This window comes from Hemiscyllium ocellatum, chromosome 12 (genome assembly GCF_020745735.1).
Source record: "Hemiscyllium ocellatum isolate sHemOce1 chromosome 12, sHemOce1.pat.X.cur, whole genome shotgun sequence".
Taxonomy (NCBI): domain Eukaryota; kingdom Metazoa; phylum Chordata; class Chondrichthyes; order Orectolobiformes; family Hemiscylliidae; genus Hemiscyllium; species Hemiscyllium ocellatum.
In genome coordinates this window covers 22,633,181-22,658,681 of record NC_083412.1, presented here as the reverse complement: position 1 = coordinate 22,658,681, position 25,501 = coordinate 22,633,181, and the positions used below count along the sequence as shown (strand labels likewise).

General features: G+C 42.0%; 1 protein-coding gene across 1 annotated transcript in view; it reads right to left on the bottom strand.

The window, feature by feature from the left end:
* Positions 1-25,501, bottom strand: part of kpna3 (karyopherin alpha 3 (importin alpha 4)) — a 152,160-nt gene that overhangs the window by 57,731 nt on the left and 68,928 nt on the right. The window contains exon 2 of the mRNA XM_060833393.1: positions 24,100-24,144. Within this exon, the coding sequence (XP_060689376.1) occupies positions 24,100-24,144 (45 nt within the window). The remainder of the gene's footprint in view (positions 1-24,099; positions 24,145-25,501) is intronic.

Below are 25,501 nucleotides of genomic sequence, written 5' to 3'. Positions count from 1 at the left end.
TCAGCACTGAAATAGACCATTTGGTCCAAGTAATCCATGCTGAACATAATCCCAAACTAAATTAGTCCCACCTGCCTGCTCCTGGCCAATATCACTTCAAACCCTTCCTGTTCATATACTGATCCAAATGTATGTTGAGAAAGAACCTTTAGTGTTTTTTGGTTTGGAATTGAGACATTTATTTGCATGCACTGAGACAAGCATTGAGAGGGGAGAGATACCAAAGAGTCCAGGGGGCAATTTTTTCACAGAGGGTGGTGACTGGAACAGGCTGCCAGAAGGAAACAAATGCAATTTTGTCATTTCAGAAACAATTGGACAGGCACATGGATGGGTTAGGTGTGGAGGAATATGTACCAAAAGCAGGCAAATGGAAGTAATTTAAATTGTGAAAACTGGTGGCATGGACAAGTTGGGCCAAAGGCCTGTTTCCATGCTGTAGACCTCTTTGACTATGATTTTGATTTGAACTTGGAAAAACAGCCTAGTTTAAAAATGAGGAGAGAAATTCCAGATACTTGTTGCCTCAAAGCTCACTATCGACACTTTGCCACTGAGATGTTGCTATGCTTGGGGACTGGCAGCTAGTTGGATGTTAAATTGGTCAACCAGGGGAGGACTGGTACTGGTTAGCCAACCACAGAGAATGTTAAAAAAGAAAACAGAGTGTGAACTGGCTCTGATTGGGTTTTGGATAGAAGATAGTTTTGTTTTGGAAGGTTCCAATCTAGGGTTGTTTTTGGTTTTTGCTCCCTCTAGTAGATCTCTGGTCATCAACTTGTCGGAAGTTCTGAGGAAATAATCCCAATCAGTAAGACATAAGTAAAAGTCTCCAGAGGTCTGCAGAAGCTGTTTGAAGATATACAGTCCTACGTGCCTCGAATATAACCCAACATTCAAAGGTTTCAGAAAGGCTTGGTATTCATTATTGAAACAGTTATCCAACCAGAAAACTGTGACTATTTTCTTTAAGTTTGTCCCTTAATTCTGTCTGCTGATGACAGATATTCACGATCAAAGCAGATTGGGATTAGATTATAGGTATTAGATTTTTTATAGTTTATCTGTATTCTGCTAAAGTTACATTCTTAATAACAAATGTTCAAAATCTGTTATTTGTAAAATCTGCATAGGAACATTTGAGCAGTTTTGAAGGTCATTGTTTTAATTTCACTTTTGCAAATCAAGCTGTAATGAGACTGATCTTGTTTGGCTTGCAATCCTGGTTTTAACAACAGTCATAGAATCATACAACACAGAATCAGACCCTTTGGTCCAACCAGTCCATGCCAAATAATAATCCCAAACTAAACTAGTCCCACCTGCCTACTCCTGGCCCAGACCCCTCCAAATATTTCCTATTCATGTACATCAGGAAGAGAATTCTGATTCCTGATGAAGGGCTTTAGCCAGAAACGTCAATTCTCCTGCTTCTCAGATGCTCCCTGACTGGCTTGTGCTTTTCCAGCATCACACCCTCGACTCTGATCTTCAGCATCTGCAGTCATCACTTTCTCCTTATTATTTCTTAATCAGATTTTTAAGAAGTCTGATAATAAGGCTTGGCTGAAGACAAATTCAGGTTTGCCTATGAAACACACTCATTCCAGGATTTACAATCCAGTGCCCAGTCTTGTTTGCAAAGATTAGCTGACTTGACAGAGTTGCACTGTGCCACCTTATTCATAATTAAACAGCTGAAGCTATAATGCCCGTTAACACAAAAGCACACCTTTGTTGCTCTGTGAAGCTGCTTCATGAAAGGAGCAGTCAGACTCTCTGAACATTGGTAAGACTACAATGGTAAACAAATTTTAGATGAATATTACTCGATGAAGTGAAATGTGTGCAGGAGAGACACTACTGCATGTGAGATATGGTGCATTTGAGTTTGACACAGACACGCTGTGCTGCTAATACAAGTTGGCGTAACAAGGTTACCGTGAACAAGGCACCTTCGAATGGAATATTCCCCATTTGGGCAAATAGCAGGCTAAACAACTGTGGCAGTTAACTCTTTGCTATCAAATGACCAGTGAATCACAGTATGTGCAGTTACAACTCTTAATAATCTACCCATTCTTATACTCAAGCCACCATTAGCAGCTGTTTAACAACAGACTGTAGTATAATTTTACTGTCTGAAGGCATATGGAAATCTAAACCCACAATTTTTAATTGTACTTTAGGGAGCTAGCACCACGCAACAAATTTGCTCATGCCATTGTGACCTGCACTACAGTAACTGACCTATGTTATTCCCTCTATTACCACACCATATTATTTCAATTAACTGAAGGTGAGTGCCCCGTTAATTCTTTTCCCAACAAGACACCAGAGTAGTAACCAGATAAAGTACAGCCCGTTCAGTTGTGACATTCAATAGAAGCAGAGAATATCATTTGGCACACCCATCACTACACAAGCGCAGCTAGAAAGTGGTGTTGGGAATGTAGTGATTATATTACACATTGGTAACACTGAGGATGAGAGTAATAATTTAAATACTGAGACATTAAATTAATTCAAATTCTCAAAGAGACACCTGGTACAATCAAACTCAATGAAAATTTCACTGACATCTGGTTTACAACACATCTTTCAGGGAAGGAAACCTTTACCAAGTCCGACCTGCATGAAACGTGGGTGTTTCTTAATGATGTTATATCTGTAAATAAGAATATTCAGAGTGAATGTTAACTGCCTCCAAGCACAATTCAAATGTTTCCCAATTAGCAAAACCACTGGCTGACCAACAGATAGATGTCTCACCTGCCAAAACCTCCATCTTCCATGAGAATAGCATGCAGGCCACTTGCTTCCACTGCTTCCTGTTCAGAGGCTCAAAAGTCTCCATCTGTCACAATTTTCTTCTGCTTAGCTGAACTTGATCAACAGCTTCTACTTTTGACTCCACTCACTTCCTCAAAATAATCAGCATTTCTATGGAAACCTGTCTTTTTATGGGCCTTATTGCAGTCCTGCCCAGCTCCTCTCCTTGACCTCTTTCTCCATTAAATCCAGCATCCAAAATATTTTTCTATAATATTACATAATAAAGAACTATGCTTCAATAATTTTATACTAAACCTGGTCAGCGCCCTCTGACACCTGGGTCTGAAAGAAAGAAAATTTGGGAAATTGTGTATTTTCTAAAATCTTCAGATTTTGTGACAACTCCAGGAACAGTGAAGCTTGATTTCCAGTGCACTACCTCTAAAGCATAACAATATAGAAACGTGGAAGAATCAATATGGCTAAGTGACAGCATGCAAATGAGATTTAGGAGAGGACTAATAATGGATTCTTGGAAGGCAACAGAAGCAAAGTTGCAGAGAAAGAAGAGAAGCCATTGTCAGTGATACCCTAGATACAATGAAATAGCCAAAAATGGAACTAAGTGTGTACACCCAACCACATATACAGAGTTGGAGAGACAGTAGTCAAGGAAAGTATGGTCGAATGTATCAAAGTTCTCGCCCCAATGGAGAAAGATGAGGAAGAATGGTTTACCTTTGTTACAGTCACTTGGGTCAGGTGATGACAATCTCAAGTATCCAAGAATCTAACCATCTCCTCTTGACATTCGGCTGCATTACCATCATTGGTAATGCCCACAATGAACAGCCTGACAGTTACCATTGACCAAAAACTTAAATGAACCAACTATTTAAATAATATAATTAACAGTGGATCAGAGAGTGGGAATACTGAAGTTAGTAACTCAGTTCCCAACAGCCCAAAACAAGCCCACCATCTACAAGACATAAGTAAGGAGTGCAACAGAATGCTTGCCATTTGCCTGAATGACTACAGCTACAATAATATTCAAAATGGTCAACATCATTCAGAACAGAGAAGGCAGCATGACTGGTACCCTTCAGCAACATGTACCATCTGATTGACTTACTTCAAAATAAAAATCACAAAAGGTGCTTTCAACTGCACCTTTCAAGCCCCGACTTCTATCATAATCCCAAGTTACACAACCTGACTTGGAAATGTCTTATCATTCCTTCACAACTGCAGAGTCAAATAACTCTAATTCCTTTCTTAAGAGCACTGTGAAATCAGCACCACACTACACTTGTTCAAGAAGGCAGCTCACCATTACCTTCTCAAGAGCAATGATCAATGGACAGTTAATGTTGAGCTTGCCAGCTGTACCCACATAAGACTATAAAATTTAGGTTGCAGAAGTAGGGCATTCAGCCTGATTAAGTCTGCTTTGTCATTCAATGAGATATGCTGATCTGATAATCCTCAACAATACTTTCCTGCCTTATCCTCATAAGTCAATTCAAATCTGCAACTTAGCTTGAAATATATTTAATGATTCAATCTCCACAGATTTCTGCAACAAAGAAATCCATAGGCTCATTGCACTTTGACAGGAGAAATTTCTCTCATCTGTCTTAAAAAAGGCAATTAATTTAAGATTCTGTCCTTTGATCTTGGGCTCTGCATTAACTTTTTTCCCAGGGTGGCAACAGCTATCACAAGGGGGCATAACTTTAAGGTGACTGGAGGAAGGTCAGAGGTCCGTTCTTTACACAGAGTATGGTGGGTGTGTGGAATGCACTGCCAGCAGTGGTAGTAGAGTCAGATACATTAGGGACATTTAAGTGACTCTTAGATAGGCACGTGGATGATAATAAAATGAAGGGTATATAAGTTAGTTTGATCTCAGAGTACCTTAAGATAAAAGGTCAGCACAACATCAAGAGCCAAAGGGCTGTACTGTGCTGTACTGTTCTGTGTTCCATGTCTATAATGGGAGCAACAACTCCTCACTTACCCAGTCCCCAAAGAATACTGTTTATTTCAATAAGGTCTCCTCTCATTCTTCTAAACACTAATGAGTACAAACACAACCTACTCAACCTCTCATGAGAAAACCCCTCCATATGTAGAATCAATTTAGCAAACCTTCTCTGAACTGTCTCCTTAGATAAGAGAACCAAAACTGTTCACAGCATTCCAAATGCAGTCTGACTAGCACCTTGCGTTATTTTAGCAAGACCTCCTGATCCTTATATTCCATTCCCTTTAAAATCAAAGCCTACATTCCTTTTGCCATCCTGTTTACCTGCTGAATCTGGATGCTCGCTTTTTAAAGTTTATGCATGAGGGCACACAAACACTTCTGCACCGCAGCTTTCTGCAGTCTTTGCCCTGTTTAAATAATATTCAGCTCTTCTATTCCTCCTGCCAACGTGAATAACTCATATAACCATACTCTATTCCATCTGCCAAGTTTTTGTCCACTTATTTAACTAGTTTATATTCCTCCGTGGACTATGTCATCCTCACCTCTTGCTTTCCTAACTATTTTTGTGTCATCTGCAAACTTAGCTATTGTATATTCACTTCTCTCATCCAAGTTATTAATTTCTATTCCAGGTATTAGCAGCAACAAAACTGATTCCTGTGGCACTCCACTACTTACAGGATGCCATCCTGAGAGTGCTCCCTTTATGCAGCTCTTAATAGTCAGCCAACCCTTATCCATGTAATATACTAGCCCCAACACTATAGGCTTTTACCTTTTTCAGTACTTCATTGAACATTTTGAAATCCAAATGCACTACATCATCTTTATATATCCTGCTAAGCATCTCTTCAATGAACTCTCAAAATACTTGTCACATTCAATGAACAAATGTAAAAATAAACAATGCAATTTGTGACATTACTGAGAATCATTTCTATACTGTGACAGTGGCAGAAACTCAATTGGAGAGATTCAAACTTGGAGTTCAGGCAAATTGTCACAGACTTGAGAAGTGACAATACTTTGAAGGTGATGAGGCAAAGTACGCACAAACAGTAAATGTTTTTGAAGGGATGCTAACAGCAGATTTGAAAGACAGAAGTATAGTACTCGCAAAAAGAGAGAACCCAACTGGGTGGTCAGCAGCTTACTGACAATAAGATTAAGGGTGCAGAAGATGGGTCTCATGACCAAGACAATCTTGGACAAAGAAGAAAAATTAACGAATGTGGGCTAAGGGTAGAGCGAGCACTGAAAACAACTTTGTCCTGGACTTCTAATCAACCACAGATTAATTTCAAACTTTATTGTGGATGTACCAAGAGTGGACAGAAAACCAGATTCCAAAAAATTGGAAAATTCCAAATACAAGCATAATAACAATTATACAGGTAATTTTGAAGGTAGAGGTTAACAATGTTTGAGCTGAAATAAAGGATGATCTGAAAGAATGAAGAAAAACTGTGGAAAAGCTAATATGCTGAGAAACAAGCTGCTTTAAATTATACAGTATAAAGTAAAATCACCAAAGTCTGGGCCATAAAACTACTTACTTATTGGAGAGAGATGACTGTTGGTGGTTTGACCCAAGAATCACCACACCTCAGGCAAAGAGAAAGGTTGAGGAGGAAAGTCCTTCATGGTAACCTCAGCCAATGCAGGAATTACACCCACACTGCTGACATTACTCTGCACTGCAAACCAGTTGTCCAACCAACTGAGCTTTTTAAAATTGTACTTAGTTTGCATTGAGCTAAAAATGGGCAGTGAGGTCTTCATCTGGACTTTTATCAGGTTGAATTATCAAGACTTGGGAAAGCACTGACCTACACTGGAAACTTTCAATTCCCAGGGATTTAATATTCTGCTTTATACATTCAAAATCACTCTTCCCATGTTTAAGGTTTCTGGTATTGAGTTTATTTGCTCTAAAATTCAGGTCACTTAGATGAAGACGGAGAGTGAATTGGAAAGAAACTCATACTTTGGTTAATCTATTTCAAAGTTGGTTAGGTTGAAGGCTTCACTAAATACCTCCAGTGTTATTTTTGTGTTAACTCATGTCTCACTGCTAAACTTACATTGCGCCATGAATTAAAATACCACCAATGAACAACAGTGAAACCAAATATAATAAATTTTGGAATTTCTAGGATAGGCCTGGAAAATCACCAGGAAAGCCACCAGATTGTCATTTTAAAAATCCAACTGTTTACCAGCATCTTTCAGAGAACCGTAGCCGCTAAACCTAAGGCTCCTTTCCCTAGCCTCTGCCTAATCTAGCAAATGCGTGCTTGCACATTTCCTCCTTGCCATTAATTTAATGAAGCAGGTAAACTAACGAATAAATGACACCTCCCCCATTTTCCCACCTATAAAATATACATACACAAGCATTAGAGGAATATTCGTCATTAAAATTGTTATCACATTTCCGTATCAGTCGAAGCAAACACTCAGGGACACAGTATGGCTCTACCTTTATTCTGAGCCATGGAGAGAGCGCGATCGCCCATGTAGAGAGACATGAGTTCTGTCTATTCTCAAACAGCAGATTCTTCAGGAATTATGTAATAACTTCCAGGGAGCAGTATCCAAATAAGGGAACATCTATATTGATTGGGTGACCGTTACAATCAACGAGCATCAACAGCAAAGATTAAGCCATCTGGCATTTACAATGGATGTTCTTTACCTTGTTAACTTACATTATACGATGCATGTTCTTTACCTTGTTAAACCATGACCCTTGCTCCAGCACCTTAACGTTTACTGCAAGTTCTTATCTGGTCAAAATCATGCTAGTTGAGCCTTTGTCAAGCAACCCTAAACTTAACTCTTTCCCTACCTGCTCAAACCTTATACACTTTCTCATTAAGACCAATCCTGTGTTGGTGTGGAAGCACTGTAATTTTTTGACTGCTATCTCTGCCTGGTCTCTCAATCATAGCATTCTTGTCACAAACTAATGCTGATCTGGAATTTACCAATGGGTGATAAATAATAACTTGACCGTAGCACTCCAATGCGCAGAGAGATTGAGTGAGCAGAAAGGTTTTGCACTCAATAGTTGGTTTATTAATATGTACAGCTCTGCTCTATCACATATGTATGCGTCAATTTGGGATAAACTTAAATTACCTGCCAATTACTTATAGCTAACTGGAGAAGGTGGTAACTCCCTGTTGTGGCAAATATTACAAGTTCCCCTGAATGCCAATTTTACTGTCTTTCAAAATTGTACTTTTAAAAAAAGTGTGGGTGCATTAGGCAGACAACGAATACAAAATGCTAGAGATAGTCAGCATGTCCGAGTGCATTTGTACAGAGAAAAATGGAATTAGCACTGAGTTTAATAGGACTCTTGCTTAGGGGTGCAACATTAGCCTTGAAGTTGATGACAATGGAGTTGTTTATTCTCACCAGTCACGTTTCACACAATTGAATGATTTAACTTCCCAAGTTGGACAGCTATTGCAGAAGCTGTTGTTAGAAAACAATGATGCCTTTTGCAACAAAAAAAAATCATTTTGTTCTTGATTTTGGAATGGAACTTTAAGATTTTTGCCCTGCAGGTCCCACTTATGTGATGAAAATATTTACATGGTTGAGTTAGCAAGATTTGAGAAATGACTGAGTTCTGACGAGTCATTATGGACTTGAAACATTACTGTTTCCTTTCCACAGTTGCTGCCAGACCTGAGTTTTTGACTCCGGTTTCCAAAATACACAATATTTTTCGACTTGAGCCATAACTGTCTTCAAGTTTTAATTTTCAGCTGTTCTGATAAATTCCACAACCTGTTAGGCAGATTACACATAATATTAGATTAGATTACCTACAGTGTGGAAACAGGCCCTTCGGCCCAACAAGTCCACACCGCCCCGCCGAGCGCACCCACCCCTCTATATTTACCCCTGACTAATCCATCTAACACTACAGGCAATTTTGCATGGCCAATTCACCTAACCTGCACATTTTTGGACTGTGGGAGGAAACCCACACAGACACGGGGAGAATGTGCAAACTCCACACAGACAATTGCCCGAGGTGGGAATTGAACCCGGGTCCCTGGCACTGTGAGGCAGCAGTGCTAACCACTGAGCCACCCTGCCGCCAATATTACTTAGCCAAACCATTGATTTTCAAAAAAATAGGACTCATGGAACATTTGGCTCAGCAAATTGCAAGTTCATATGAAAGTACCTCTAAATTTCACAGTTAAAATGCCCACACCTGATTATAGTCCAACAGGTTTATTTGGAAGCACTAGCTTTTGGAGCGCTGCTCCTTCATCAGGCGGTTGTCACACACCACCTGACAAAAGAACAACGCTCCGAAAGCTAATGCTTCCAAATAAACCTGTTGGACTATAACCTGGTGTTGTGAGATTTTTTTAACTTTGTAGACCCCAGTACAACACCGGCATCTCCAAATCTAAATTTCACTTTTGTCAGCAATTTGCAAAGATAAACTCGAAGAATACATAATCATAAACTTCATAAGGAGGACTGAACTTTAGTATTATATAGGATTTAACCCAATCGTGTCATTAAATGGGACAAAAGACAAAATAAATCCTACTCTCATACTTTATATCAGTGTGATACATCACAGGCACTAACAAACAATGGACAAGTAATCTTGTGATAACTACATCATTTTACTATAATGTGGGCATGATAGTGAATTGACTCTGAATCTATGATAATCAGCATTTACATGGACAAGCATGGCAGAGAAACAATGTGATGACAGCCATTCCTCCAGAAAGATAGAGAGGAAAGTTGTCTGTATTACATGCCCATACATATGGGGGCACTCTCAACGTCATGCACTTCAAAACCACTAGCAGACATTAGAGAAGAGCCTGGTTCCTCTCTCTCAAACAGTAACACAAAATAGTTTTTCCAAATTGTCCTAAATCATGTCGAACTGGAGGAACCTCTGGATGAAGAGAAACAAAACCACATTAACTGGCGTTGCATAGAAGTTGAAGACCGGGTGGAAATGCACACGAGAGCAGCACTGTAAATCTCAGGTACTCAAATGATAATCTGAGAAAAGCCCCAGAAGCTCCAAATGATAAATCAGAGTAAGGCAGAGTACCAAGCACAGGAAAAGGGTTGGACACAAAAGGAAGATGCTGCAGCATTTATGCCCTTTTGACTTGTTCTAGATTTCAAAGCTGAGCACTGAGATGATTTCAGAACAATGTATGTGCTGTAAGTCAATTTCTTTACATCTCATCAATACCATACTGAACCTACCCAGTTCACTTCATAAACTTTTAGCAGCACAAAGTTTTGATCATCATCCATAACAGCCATGTTTGAATCCAGTTTTGCACTGATGGAATGGATGCTTCCTTTGTCATGGTCAACATTTTATCTCATCACCAAAATCACCAATAATAAATTACCTAAGCTTTTATCTAACTGGTGTTTCTGGGATTTTGCTGCACCCAATTTGACTGCTGTATTTGCCGATGAAACAAGTGACTGGGCACACTTCAAAAATATTTTGTTGACAGTGAAGTGAACGTTTTCAGAACACAAAAGGCATTATACTGATTAAAGTTTTCTTTTTATTTCCTGTCAGCTAGCAATAGTTCCATACTAGTTTATGCCATCTCACTCAAGTTCCCAGTGGATAAAAGGTTAAGACAGTCCTGTGTGGATTTAGTGGGCTGAATTTCATGACTCGACGACATTAGAGGAGTGCAGTACAGTAGAGATTCATAAACTGTTAACAGAGATGGAAGGTTTAAATTATTCAGACAGGTCCATAAACTTGGCTTCTGCTGCCTAGAGTTTAAACGGTGAAATAGCGATATAACTGTGCTGCTTAGATAACAAGGGATTCCACAAATGGTGAAGTTATTTTGGCTGGTGAAGGAATCCAGAATTATGGGTAAATATTAAAACCTGAGCCAGATCTCAGAAAGCACCTTTCCTCTGCTCCAAAGATTGGTAGAATTCTATATTCTCTCTCCTAAAAGAGATTACGGAGGTTGAGTAAACAGAAAATTTCAAGTTTTGAAACTGTTTTGTTCACTGTTGATGGTATTAAAGGTGAGTTAACACATTAAAGGTGAATTAAAGAACTTGAAATAGAAATTAGCCAGAATTGAATTGATTGGGAGAACAGGCTTGAGGGACGATTAGGTGATTCCTTATGTTCACATTTTAGCACACATGAAAAATCGAGACAAACTATTAATATTGAGGTTGTCAAAAACGTACACAGAAAAATTTCAAGTTCATCAAGGATTGTTGTTCTTATTTGGTGGTTATAATACATTAACTATGACTTGCTCCAGCCAAAAGTGAACTTTTCAGCACATTATCACGTGGTACTAAATCATGACCATTAAACAGGGACAGTGCAGCACTGGAGGGAGCAAGTGCAATTCAGCTCAAGTCTGCTAATACAAATGGGTATCTGGAGGCAATAGGATTACAGACTCTGTCTGCCTGACATCCTTAGCTCTTTTAGGATTGTGATGTTCGTTGCAAGATTTACACACATTTTGACATTATTTTCACATCATTTATTTTAGTGCTTAGATTTTTGAACTAGTGGCAAATAATTAATAGTATTCGTTTCTTTTAAACCAGGATAAGAGTCTTGGGGTGATATGGGAACTTGTTTACATTGGGAAGAATTTTACAAGTCGACAGAGTAAACATTGAAGAGAGTTTATTTTCAGTTTAGAAGGCTCGGAAATTATTTTTGTTTGCTTTAGGGGAAAATCCATAGCTTAGGAAATTTTTGTTTTTCAGTCCGCACAAGTCCTGGTAAAACCTGCATGTATGGAACTGTTTGTCCTGTAGAAAAGAGTTAGTTCTGAAAAGTTAGGAAATAAGTTACCTCACCATAAGGATTTTAGTTGGAAGATGCAGACCAGAAGTGTTTGGGTGGAACCTTGAAGGAATTATTTGAAGTCGAGAAGGTTGCAGCTCAGCTGTGAGACTAATCAAGATCAAGACTACCAAACTTTCAAGAATGGGAATTAGAAGAGACAGTTAAATTAAACCTATAAACGTGATAAAGAAGTGAACTCTCTACACAGCTTAAGGGTTGCAAAGTAATGGCATTGAGATCATTTTTACAGTGCGTTTTAAAACCTTTCACACTGTTTTATACGTAAATGGCTTAGTTTATTCTATGTCATTTTTTTCTTTTGCATAATAAACTTCTGTTTTATTGCAAAAGTTAAGTCTGAGCATTGCATGCCTGTGTTTCAGTAATAGATTAGCTCATTAAATTAACAAAACAAAATATTATCCATCAAAACACATTTCTGGGATCTGACTTGTCCAGTATCATTAGCTGGGATCAAAACAGGAGAAAAAGTTTTAAAATCTCCCATTTTATTTTGTTACTTCTACCACATTACCATTGGACACTGGCATCAATACTGGGGAAGAAGGGAGCTCTTCTGATGGGATAGACTCCACCTGAATCATGCTGGGTCCAGAATCTTGGTGAATCACAGGACTAAGGCTGTAGGTAGGGCCTCAAACTGAATAGTGAGGGGGCAGGTTCTGTTACATGGAATTAGAAAATCAAAGTTAAAGAAGAAGGCAGAATGCAGGTTAGTAATGAATCTGATTTTTTAACCAGAAAATAAAAGGGAGCAAACATGTGAACATCATATCTCAAAAAGGAAACATACAAGATTAGAGAAATTTGATAATAGAACAAGCTGAAATGTTTGTATCTGAATGCATGGAGTATTCAGAATAAAATTAATGAGTTACCAGCACAAATAGAGACAGTTGGGTATAGTTTGGTGGCAATTAGAGAGACACAGTTACAGTGAAACCAGATTTGAGAATTGTGTATCCAAGGGTAATCAGTGTTTTAGAAGGTTAGGGAGGAGGGAAGAGGTGGTAGTAAGGCTTTGTTATGGATGAAACAATTATATCAGCACTGGAGATCAAGACGTAGAATCAGTCTGGGCAAAATTAAAAAACAGCAAGGAAAAATTGCCTTGGTAGGAGAAATCTAGACATCCCTCAACAATTGTCCTGCACTGGCGCACAGTATAAATCAGGAAATACTGGGGCTTGTAAGACAAGTACCGCAGTAGTCATTGGTGATTTTAATATGCATATAGACCAGATTAATCAAATTGTGAAGGGTAGCCTCAAGGGAGAGTTCATTGAATGTATTAGAGATTGTTTCTTAGAGCATAGAGCAGGTTAATCTGGATTTGATATTCTGCAATGAAGTGGAATTTATTAATGATCTCATTCTAAAGAATCCTGTCCGGAAGGGAGTGATCATTGCATGCTACAATTTCAACCTCATTTAGTGGAACTGGAGTCACACTCTAGCATTCTATAATGAAACAAATGTAGTTACACAGGCATGCAACAAATGTGGCCCTAGTGGACTGAGCAGGAAGACTAAAAGGTAGGACAGTCGATGAGCAATGGCACATGTTTAACGAAATACTCAATTGCTCCAAACTAAACTATATTCCAAACAGGAAGAAAAATTGTAAGAAGGGAAATCCATCCATGGCTAAGCAAAAAAATCAAAGATAAAAAAAGACAAAACTAAGGCATACCTCATTGCAAAAGCAAGTGACAGGATGGAAGATTGGGCAATTTTTTTTAAAGATCAACAAAGGGTCACTAAAAAAAAGTAAATTGTGACAGAAAACTACATAAAATATATAAACAGACAGAAAAGCTTCTATAACCATACAAAATACAAGAGAGAAGCTAAAGTAAATGCAGGTCTCTTGGAGGATGAGACCGGGAAGGTCATAATGGGGAACACAGAAAGGGCAGAGTCATTAAATCAATATTTTGCTTCAGTTTTTACAGAAATATCCCAATAGAAAGAGGTAGTGCAGAGATTATAGAAAGGAAGCATCATCACAAAGCAAAAAACACCAGCAACAGTTCTCTTTCAGGATCCTCCGCTCCACGCTCGCAGCAATGCGCCGGCACCTAACCTCTCTACCGTCAGTCCTTCCCCAGCTGAGGGCCACACTCTCTCAGAATTGCAAAGGACCCACTCTGTACTACATCCTCAGGAGAATTCATACTCTCAACAAACAGTATTTCAACTCCATCTCAAACATCAAAAACTGTATGTACAACAAACTTTCACCTACCCACCTCCATAACCAGCGCTCCTCAAACATTCCAAAAGATTCCCCTGGCCTCGGAACCGCCATTGGCCATGCAGCTGATGCAGCTACCACCCTCATGCTGATTGATGATGTCACTTCTTCCCACATCATGGCCACTCCCACAGCCACTTCCGCCTCTCACAATTCCTCATGCATCACACGTGACATCACGTCCGCCCCTCACATCATCGCTGATGCCACACGTTCAATGCTTCCGCCACCCCTACTGCCGTGCCTGCCACCACTTCCGACCCCACCAGAGCCACTCATCTTCACTCTGCTGACACGCCCCCCACAGACCCCACAGTCACTATCCACACCCCCCAGAACCCTGAGGGAAACACTACCCCTGCTCATGACTCCATCCCCATTCCCCCCACCATCACACCCACTCCAGTTACTGGCTCCGACCCCATTCCCAGCTCCACACCCACAACAGATCCCAGCTCCCAGCCCTGCCGAGTTTTCACCACCCCTCCAGACCTCCCCCTCACTGAGGGACGAACGATCAGTCCTCAGCAAAGGACTCACCTTCATCCCTCTCCGTCCATGCATCAATGAATTTAATACACACCGTGACGTCAAACAATTCTTCCGTGGCCTCTGAGCTTACTTTCACAATCAGGATTCCCGACCACCTTCAGAGGACCCCTTCATCCACCTCCAACACACTGCATCCACCTGGACACCCCGCACTGGCCTATTACCTGCCCTCGACCACTTCATTTCCAACTGCCGCCAGGATATTAACCGCCTCAACCTGTCTACCCCCTCCCCCACTCCAACCTCTTATCCTCCCAAATGCAGCCCTCCAATCCCAACCTCACCATTAAGCCAGCGGATAAAGGGGGCGCAGCACTGACCTCTACACCGCTGAAGCCAAACGCCAACTCGAGGACACCTCTTCCTACTGCCCCCTCGACCACGACCCCACCCCCTATCACCAAACCATCAACTCCCAATCTCCCAGACCATACAGAACCTCATCACCTCAGGAGATCTCCCACCCACAGCTTCCAACCTCATAGTCCGGGAACCCTGCACTGCCCGGTTCTACCTCCTTCCCAAGATCCACAAGCCTGACCACCCTGGCCGACCCATTGTCTCAGCATGCTCCTGCCCCACTGAATTCATCTCTACCTACCTCGACACTGTCCTATCCCCCCCCAGTCCAGGAACTCCCCACATACATTCAAGACACCACCCACGCCCTCCACTTCCTCCAAGACTTCCGTTTCCACGGCTCCCAACGCCTCATCTTCACCGTGGATATCCAATCCCTCTACACCTCCATCCACCATGACCAGGGCCTCCAAGCCCTCCGTTTTTTCCTCTCCAGACGTCCCCAACAGTACCCTTCCACTGACACACATTCGTTTGGCCGAACTGGTCCTCACCCTTAACAATTTCCCCTTCGAATCCTCCCACTTCCTCCAGATCAAAGAGGTAGCCATGGCACACGTATGGGCCCCAGCTATGTCGGTCTCTTTGTTGGCTAAGTAAAACAGTTGATCTTCACAGGCACCACTCCCCACCTCTTCCTCCGCTACATTGATGACTGCATTGGCGCCACCTCGTGCTCCCGCGAGGAGGTTGAGAAATTCATCAACTTCACCAACACATTCCACCCTGGACCATCTCTGACACCTCCCTTCGCTTCCTGGACCTCTCCATCTCCATTAATGATGACCGACTTGACATTGACATTTTTTTTTACAAACCCACCAACTCCCACAGCTACCTGGATTACATCTCTTCCCACCCTATCTCTTGCAAAAATACTATCCCGTATTCCCAATTCCTCCGCCTCCGCGGTATTGCTCCCAGGAGGACCAGTTCCACCACAGAACACACCAGATGGCCTCCTTCTTTAGAGACCGCAATTTCCCTTCCCACGTGGTTAAAGATGCCCTCCAACGCATTTCGTCCACATCCCGCACCTCCGCCCTCAGACCCCAGCCTCCAACCGTAACAAGGACAGAACACCCTGGTGCTCACCTTCCACCCTACAAAACTTCGCATAAACCAAATCATCCGCCGACATTTCCGCCACCTCCAAAAAGACCCCACCACCAGGGAAATATTTCCCTCCCCATCCCTTTCCGCCTTCCGCAAAGACTGTTCCCTCCGTGACTACCTGGTCAGGTCCATGCCCCCTACAACCCACCCTCCCATCCTGGCACTTTCCCCTGCCACCGCAGGAACTGTAAAACCTGTGCCCACACCTCCTCCCTCACCTCTATCCAAGACCCTAAAGGAGCCTTCCACATCCATCAAAGTTTTACCTGCACATCCACTAATATCATTTATTGTAGCCGTTGCTCCCGATGAGGTCTCCTCTACATTGGGGAGACTGGGCGTCTCCTAGCAGGGCGCTTTAGCAAACATCTCCGAGACACTCGCACCAATCAACCACACCGCCCCATGGCCCAACATTTCAACTCCCGCTCCCACTCTGCCGAGGACATGGAGGTTCTGGGCCTCCTTCACCGCCGCTCCCTCACCACCAGACGCCTGGAGGAAGAACGCCTCATCTTCCACCTTGGAACACTTCAACCCCAGGGCACCAGTGTGGACTTCAACAGTTTCCTCATTTCCCTTCCCCGACCTCACCCGAGTTCCAAACTTCCAGCTCAGCACTGTCCCCATGACTTGTCCGACCTGCCTATCTCCTTTTCCACCTATCCACTCCACCCTCTCCTCCCTGACTTATCACCTTCATCCCCTCCCCCACTCACCCATTATACTCTATGCTACTCTCTCCCTACCCCACCCTCCTCTAGCTTATCTCTCCACGCTTCAGGCTCATTGCCTTTATTCCTGATGAAAGGCTTTTGCCCGAAACGTTGATTTCGCTGCACTTTGGATGCTGCCTGAACTGCTGTGCTCTTCCAGCACCACTGATCCAGAATCTGATTTCCAGCATCTGCAGTCAGTGTTCTTACCCCTACGAAGAAAAACATACTGAGCAAATTATTAGCTTTGAAGGCAGGCAAGTCCCCATGGTCTGATGGCCTACATCTTCAAGAAAGTGACAATAGAGATAGCGAATCCATTTGTTATAATAATTCAAAGTTCTCTCTAGATGGTTGTAGAGACTGAAAAAGATGCTCAACACGCATTCAAAAAGGGAGGGAGGCAGAAAGTAGGAAACTACAGACCACTTAGTTTAACATGTGTTCTTTGGAAATTGTTAGAATTCATTACGAAAGAAGTAATGAGGACATTTGAAAAGTCAGAACACAACCTATCAGCATGATTTTCTGAAGGTTAGATAGCATTTGACTAATTTACTGGAGTTCCTTGAAGATGTAGCAAGCAATGTGAATTATGAAGATCCTGTAGATGTAATATATCTAGATTTCCAGAAGGCACTCGATAAGGTGCAACACAAAAGGTTAATACTAATACACAAGGAATCACAATTTATTAGCTTGGATAGAGCTAAATTAAGTGGGAAAGTAAGTTGCAATGAAGAAATAAGAAATTTTGGATAGGTTAAGTAAATGGGCCAAAATTTGACAAATGAAGTTTAACCTGGAAAAGTGCAAGGTCATCCATTAGGGTCAGAGGAATAGAAAGGCAATTTATCTAAATGAAGAGAAAATTCAGGATGTTTCAGATCAATGAATTAGTATGTCCTCATCTATGAATCACAGAAAACTAGTACATAGATACAGCACGTAATAAGGAAGGCAACTGAAAGTTTGGCATTTATTACAAAAGGGATATAGAATAAAAGTAGATAAGTGCTACTGCAACTATACAAGGCATCAGTGAGACAGCACCTGGAGTACTGTGTATAACTTTGGTCCCCTTGAGTGTTGTTGTTGTGTTGGAGAAGTTCAAATGAGGTTCACGAGATTGATTTCAGAAATGAGAGCTTTGCTTTGTGAAGGGAGATTGAGCAGTTCAGGCCTATCGTCTCTGGAGTTTGAGGCAATCTAATTGAGGTCTCTAAGATACTAAAGAGGATTGACAAAGTAGACAAACAGGATGCTTCCTCATGAGGGACAATCTAATCGGAGAGTTTTAGTATAAAAAGGATAACAGATATTACCATAGGTGAGGAGCAATTATAAAGGAGGAAACAAAGGGTTATTAAGGGTGGACAGGAAAGTGGAATTGAGATGAGATCAGCCATGATCGTGGGTGGCACGGTGGCCCAGTGGTTAGCACTGCTGCCTCACAGCGCCTGAGACCCGGGTTCATTTCACGACTCAGGCGACTGACTGTGTGGAGTTTGCACGTTCTCCCCGCGTCTGCGTGGGTTTCCTCCGGGTGCTCCGGTTTCCTCCCACAGTCCAAAGATGTGCGGGTCAGGTGAATTGGCCATGCTAAATTGCCCGTAGTGTTAGGTAAGGGGTAAATGTAAGGGTATGGGTGGGTTGCGCTTCGGCGGGTCGGTGTGGACTTGTTGGGCCGAAGGGCCTGTTTCCACACTGTAAGTAATCTAATCTAAAAAAAATTGTATCAAATGGCGGAGCAGAGGTTGGCTGAAGTGCTCCTGCTCTTAGTTCTTAAGTTATTAGATTTGGTAATTGGAGCACTGACATCCAGGATATAGGAATTGGCTGAAAACATTTGGAATCCAGTTTTTCAGCAATCAACAAGTTCTTCACTGACGATTGCCATGTTTACATACACGACAAAGTTAATCATCAATTCACTGAAACCCATTAAATTGTACACTCCCCAACACTACTAAGTTGTGCAGCAAGCTAATATGGAGCATTAGATTTTTTTTTAAAACAAACAAACATTTGGTCAATTAAGCAGTATTACTACATGAGGAACCAGTTACTCTGACCCTAGCTAACTATGTGGAGGATTCACAAAGTTAACTCCGGATTACTTCTGTCATTCCACACCCAAACATCAGTTCTCATGAAGAATCATTGGAGTCAAAATGTTAACTCTATTTGCTTCCCACAAATGCTACCAGACCTGCTTAGTTTCTCCACCAATTTCTGTTTTTGAATCTAAAAGCAGAGAACCAACTTTATCACGGTAGATGAATGCTTTTTGCATAATAGTTTCAACAGGGAGTAGGGAAAGAATGTCAAAAATCTCACTTGGCAGTCCGTAATCAGCACTGCAGTTACTCAGTTAGGCTCTGGAGTGTCTGTGCTCTACTTTCAGGAAGCTCAGAGAACTTTAGTGCTGTACTTACCAAAAGTGGGGGGGGGGGGGGGCGGGTTTTGGGGGGGGGAGGGGGGAAGAGAGATAGATCAGCAACTACAGGTAATTCCAGTCAGGCAGTACCTTATTTATATTGCCAGTCTGATTTGAATCCTCCATTAGCAATGAGTTCCGGGCATATGAACTAATAAGCTAGCTTGCTTGAGCAGTTTTATAAAAATAAAATGAATAGTATTATTTGAACAAGAATAGCTTAGATTTTCCCTGCCTAATTACCCCTCAACCAACAACATCACTTCAGAGAGATTATCTGTTTTTTTTAATTGAGAGATCTCATTATGCGTGTACTAGCTGATTCACTTCACTACATTACAGCAGTGGCTTCACTTCGCAAGTATTGCACAAAGTGAAGAATAGATAGGGCATCACAAACCATCAAAGATGCTACAGAAATCCAGTGTGGTCTGACGCTTTTATACATTCCAGTATTCGAGGAGAAAGTGAGGACCGCAGATGCTGGAGATTAGGGGTCAGGCAGCATGCGAGGAGCAGAAGAGTTGATATTTTGAACATAAGCTCTTCATCAAAAACGAGGGGTGGCCCAAAGGGCCTCAGAGATCAATGAAAGAAGGGATGAGACTGCAGGGAAGGTAGCTAAGAGTTTGATGGGTTGATGGAGGTGGGGTAATGCTGATAGGTCGGAGAGGAGGGTGGAGCGGATAGGTGGGAAGGAAGATGGACAGGTCATGAGGGCAGTGCCAAGTTGGAAGGTTGAATCTGGGATAAGGTGGGGGAGGGGAAATGGAGAAATTGGTGAATTATTGAACCTGTGTGAATGGAGGGTCCCAAGGTAGAAGATGAGGTGGCTTTTATCCAGTTGGCAAAAGGCTAGAGTTTCGTGGAGGAAGCGGTGCAGAACTTGCATGTCCTTGCCAAAGTGGGAGGAGGTGTTAAAGTGTTTGGCCACAGGGCGATGGGGTTGCTTAGGGCATGTGTTCCAGAGATGTTCCCTGGGGCATTTCGCAAGTCTACTCTGGACAAACAAATGTCATGCTAAGTGGATCCAAGAAGCCCTGAACATTGTTAAAACCAGATCAATACCAGGTTAGCTTTTCTCCATCAAGTACCACAATCCCTCTGCACAGGTCATGATCACAGTAATGTTTTAAGGACATACACATATGAAGAATGTGAGTGAGGGACATGTTTTAGTTGACACAAATGCAACTGCCAAATTGTTTGATAAATTATCACCCTGATTAAAATGACTGCCCTGAATGTGTCTCCTGAGATTAAAAGATATTTTGCAAATCCTAGGGTAGCACAGTGTCTCAGTGGTTAGCACTGCTGCCTCACAGCACCAGGGACCCAGATTCAATTCCGCCCCAGGCAACTGTCTGTGTGGAGTTTTCACATTCTCAGTGTCTATATGGGATTCCTCTGGGTTTTCCTGTTTCCTCCAAGGATGGGCAGGTTAGGTGGATTGGCCACACTAAATTGCCTATAGTGTTGAGGGATGCATAGGCTTGGTGCATCAACATGGGAAATGCAGGGTTCCAGGGATTTGGGTGATGGGGGTTGCTTGTTGAAGGGTTGGCATGGACTCAATGGGCTGAATTGAGTTTGGATTCTGTGATACCCTAGCTATGTCTTAAACTGTTTAATTATAAGCATTCAAATTCTCTCAGATCCACAAAACACTTCTGCAGACGAACACACATACTTCTTGACTTTTCTACCATGAATAACCATGAAAACCCTTTCATACTGTGACGGCCATATTTCAGCAATCCTGCATTTTCTTCTTAATGTTAAATTACACACAGCAATCAAGTATTTCACTGGGTGCTACCAAATCCACAAAGACCTCTCTTGAGGAAAGACTAGGGTGTGGACTAATTGGAAATCCCTTTCAAAGGAGCAGCTTAACCATGCTGGACTAAGTGGCTGCTTCTGCGTTATACAATTCTACAGGAATGAAAGTAACACAGCAATATTGACAATACAGATTTTAAAAAAAGCACTTTCCCAGCTTCCTGTACCTTCATATTGGTTTTAAAATTCTCTGTCAGAGATTGTTCCAGAACACCAACAAAAAAAAAGTACATTCCATGCTTCTGAACAATTCCTAATGATACACAATTCTCCATATAAAGGTCAGGGGCAAAGACTTGCACATATCATGTCATTCACAACCTCAGTACATCAAAAAGCACTATAAGGTTAAGTATGTATTTTTCAAGTGCAATTGCTCTTCTTGGATAGGAAATGCAGCAATCTATTTACCCACAGCAAGATCCCACAAACAAAATAATAACCATATAACTTGTTTAGGAGTTGGTGAAGGGATAAACACTGACCTTCACCACCGGAGGAACTCTCCACTTCTTCAAATACTGCCATAGGAATTTCTAGGCTTATATAAGATCACAGACAGAGCCTCATCCAGAGGATGGTACCACAATCAGTGGAACACAATATCAGCCTAGATTACATGCTCAAGTCCTTGGGGTGCAATTTCAACAAAAGAGCTGTAAACTTAGGAAAGAATGTGACTCCTAAGTCAGGACTGATGCTTGTAATTTATACAGCGCAGAACAATCTGAGTAATGAGGGCACCAAGAACTTTGGTGACTAACAAGTGGACAATTTTTGCTCTACTTGTTCAGCTTGCCCAGTGTACAGCCTAGACAGGCAAACACTTGAGAAATAGGAGAAGGTTTCATAAAGTAAATCAAAAAGCAGGCATATAAACGTGGCTTTCCTACACAAGTTAGAAATAAAATCAGAAAATCTGCTAATTGGCACAATCTGTTGTAGAATTTATAATAAAAATTGCAAAACGATGAAGCTCAGTATCATGAAGCTGATTCTCTAATCCAGAAATACTTAACTGCTTAACTCAAAAGCCTATCATCGGAAAGGTTATGCAATCTTCAGCCGTCCCTGTTCAATCAACAATAGATATTTGAAACTTTTGTTTCAATCAATCTAAATTCTCATCTGGTTTACTCAACTCCTGGTCTCAGTGAAACAACATACATTGAAGAACAATTACTGCACATTCATTTTTGCAACGCCAATAACAAGCATGTTGTGTTCACATGGAAGCAGCACATCTTAAAAGTCCTGCAATAGCATGACAGCACGTTTGGAGGGTGATCAAACAATCTAAGTCATGCACTACAAATAGCAAGCCAAACCTTAATTATTAACAATTTACATTTAATATGATAGCTTGTAAACATACCAAAAGCTGCAAACTTATTCACAAACTGCACTACCAACTGTATTTGGCCTCACCTCTCCATTATCATCTATTACTAACTGGACAAACAAATCAATTACACATTCATTGCCTAAATTTCACATAGTCATGTTACTTAGAGTTTATTAAGCACTTGAGAGGTGAAGGTTGGATTGTATGAGCTTTACAGGCATATTGATCAAGATATGTTTTATATTGACAGGTAACCAATAAATACTCACAAGCATACCTCAATTCTTTCAAGGCATATTTTGCTGTAAGCAAACATATCACCACAAGGTGACAGACCATCGTGTAATGTTGCTTCTACAACCCAAAAGATTATTTTACAGTTGCATCTAACGCAATTAAAGAAATTTAAGGTTGGGCTCTTCCATGTAAGTGAACTCAATAACTTGAAAGTCATGTACTTTAATTACAAGAGTAATTAAAGCTCTTTATCAAAAGGTATCAATGATCGCACAAACGTCACATTCAGAGTTATGTTTGCTGAGTCTGTGCCCAATTTTCAGGCACTAGGTAACAAGTCTCTGGTTTGGTTCACCCTGTCAAGCACATGGCTAACAAAAAAACTTTACTTCTCCCACTGTTGTTTTCACAACATAAACATTCTATATATGCAATTTAATTATACTTCAGATGTAAATGTTTTTATAAATGTAAATTACAGATTCATATCTATAGAAACCAATCTACAGAGTACTGTCCTATACAGTGATGAATTATTTCTCAAATGCCAGCAAGTTTGATCAGAGATTTAATGCAAATATTCAAATCTGATAGACGGGGTGGGGGGTGGGGACTGTTTGCACCAATGGAAGGTGGATAATCAGTGGACACAGATTTGACGTAACTAACAGAATAATCAGAGGGGAGATGAGGATTTGTCTTCAGTAGCAAGTTACGTGGAATGAACTGACTGCTGAAAGTAGATTTAATAGTAAATTTCAGAAGCCAATTGCATAAATACACAAAAGAGAAAAACATGCAGGATTATGAGGAAAGAGCAAGTGATAGTGGAATTAATGAAATAGTTCTCTCCAAAGAGAAGAAACAGGCACAATCTACCACAGAGTTTCCATTGCGCAGTGTCATTTTGTAGTGCAGTATGAAAGTAAACTCTGGTCCCCTTCTACTTGTTCCACCATTATCAAATTGCCTCCACAGCTTTTTTATCTTGTCATCGAGTCCACAAGTGAAGACGATGGTTAAAGAGAGAGCCATTTTCTTTACTATGTACTTTTGTAACAATCTCCAAAACAAGCTCCAATAGCTGCAAACTGATAAAAATACATGTACACAACTGATTCAAATAAAATATTTGAATAAACTGATTATACATTTAAGACATTAGTAAAAGGTAAGACAACGTGGTTTTGTACTAAACTAACAATTCAGGATCTGGATGATAAACTGGAATTGCAGGACAAAACTCCGCCATGGCCATTCAAAAATGCAAATTTAAACAAACCAGAGCTTTGTTTTAAAATAAACTATCAGTATGATGACTATAAAGTTACAAATTATTTAAAAACCAATTTGATTCGCTAATTGCTTTAGGGAAGGACATTTATCTTTATCTGATCTGGCTAAATGTGATTCCAGGCCAAGTGTGGTAACTCTTAAATGTCCTATGAAATGGATCAGCAAGCCACTCAGTTTCAGGATGGACAATCAATGTTTTATTGCCAACAACTCCCACATTCGACTAAAAAAGTAAAAATGTGCAGCAAAGGCTGCAAAAAAAGCAGAATATTTACCTTTCTTAGTTCCACCGTCACTTCATTTCTATGTCTTCTCATAGTCTATAACAAAATCAACACCATCCATAGTTAATCACCTTTTTCAACAAATTACTCTTGTAGCAAAATGAGACTTCCCATAGAATATTCACAGCATGTTAAACAAGAAACCTTTACACAAAGTTACTATTGTTATAACCATTGCCCCTAAATGGACGGTGTATCATATTTGCAAATGAGACAAGAGTACATTTAGAGGAACAATGGGCTGTTTCTAAAAGCCCATTCTATCATTTAATGAGCTCATCAGTAAACAAGGCATTAGCTTCATGCAATCTCCTTGGTACCAATCCCTTAATAACATTACCTTAGAGAAATTTTACCACACAGTTCTGAAAATTTCCCATCACCCCAGCTTCAAAATAGTCCTCGAAATGTTTCAATTTCCACCATGAAGATGTGCTTGCTAAAGTCACACCAAAACTTCATGTTTTAAATATCTCCCCATCCAAGGAGATGGTTTAATTGTCACACCATCAACTTTAATGCTTCAACTAGAGTTTCTCAACACGACAAGGGTGGGGGGGGGTGAGGGTCGAGGGTGGGAGGGGTGAAGATTGAGGGTGGGGGGATGGGGGGGTGAGGGTCGAGGGTGGGAGGGGTGAAGGTCGAGGGTGGGGGGATGGGGGGGTGAGGGTCGAGGGTGAGGGTCGAGGGTGGGGGGGTGAAGGTCGAGGGTGGGGGGATGGGGGGGGTGAGGGTGGAGGGTGGGGGTGGGAGGGTAGGGGGTGAGGGTGGAGGGTGGGGGGGTGGGAGGGTAGGGGGTGAGGGTGGAGGGGGGGAGGGTGGGGGGTGAGGGGGTGGGGGGTGAGGGGGTGGGAGGGTAGGGGGTGAGGGTCGAGGGTGGGAGGGGTGAAGGTCGAGGGTGGGGGGATGGGGGGGTGAGGGTCGAGGGTGGGAGGGGTGAAGGTCGAGGGTGGGGGGATGGGGGGGTGAGGGTCGAGGGTGAGGGTCGAGGGTGGGGGGGGGTGAACGTCGAGGGTGGGGGGATGGGGGGGTGAGGGTGGAGGGTGGGGGGTGGGAGGGTAGGGGGTGAGGGTGGAGGGTGGGGGGTGGGAGGGTAGGGGGTGAGGGTAGGGGGTGAGGGTGGAGGGTAGGGGGTGAGGATGGAGGGTGGGAGGGTAGGGGGTGAGGGTGGAGGGTAGGGGGTGAGGGTCGAGAGTGGGGGGTGGGAGTCGAGGGTGGGGGGTGAGGGGTTGAGGGTCGAGGGTGGGGAGGTGGGAGGATGGGGGGGTGAGGGTCGGGGGTGGGGGGGTGGAGGATGGGGGGTGAGGGTGGGGGGGTGTGGGGGTGGAGGGATGGGGGTGAGGGGGTGGGGGTATGCGGGTGTGAGGGGGTGAGGGGCTGGGAGGGTGGGGGG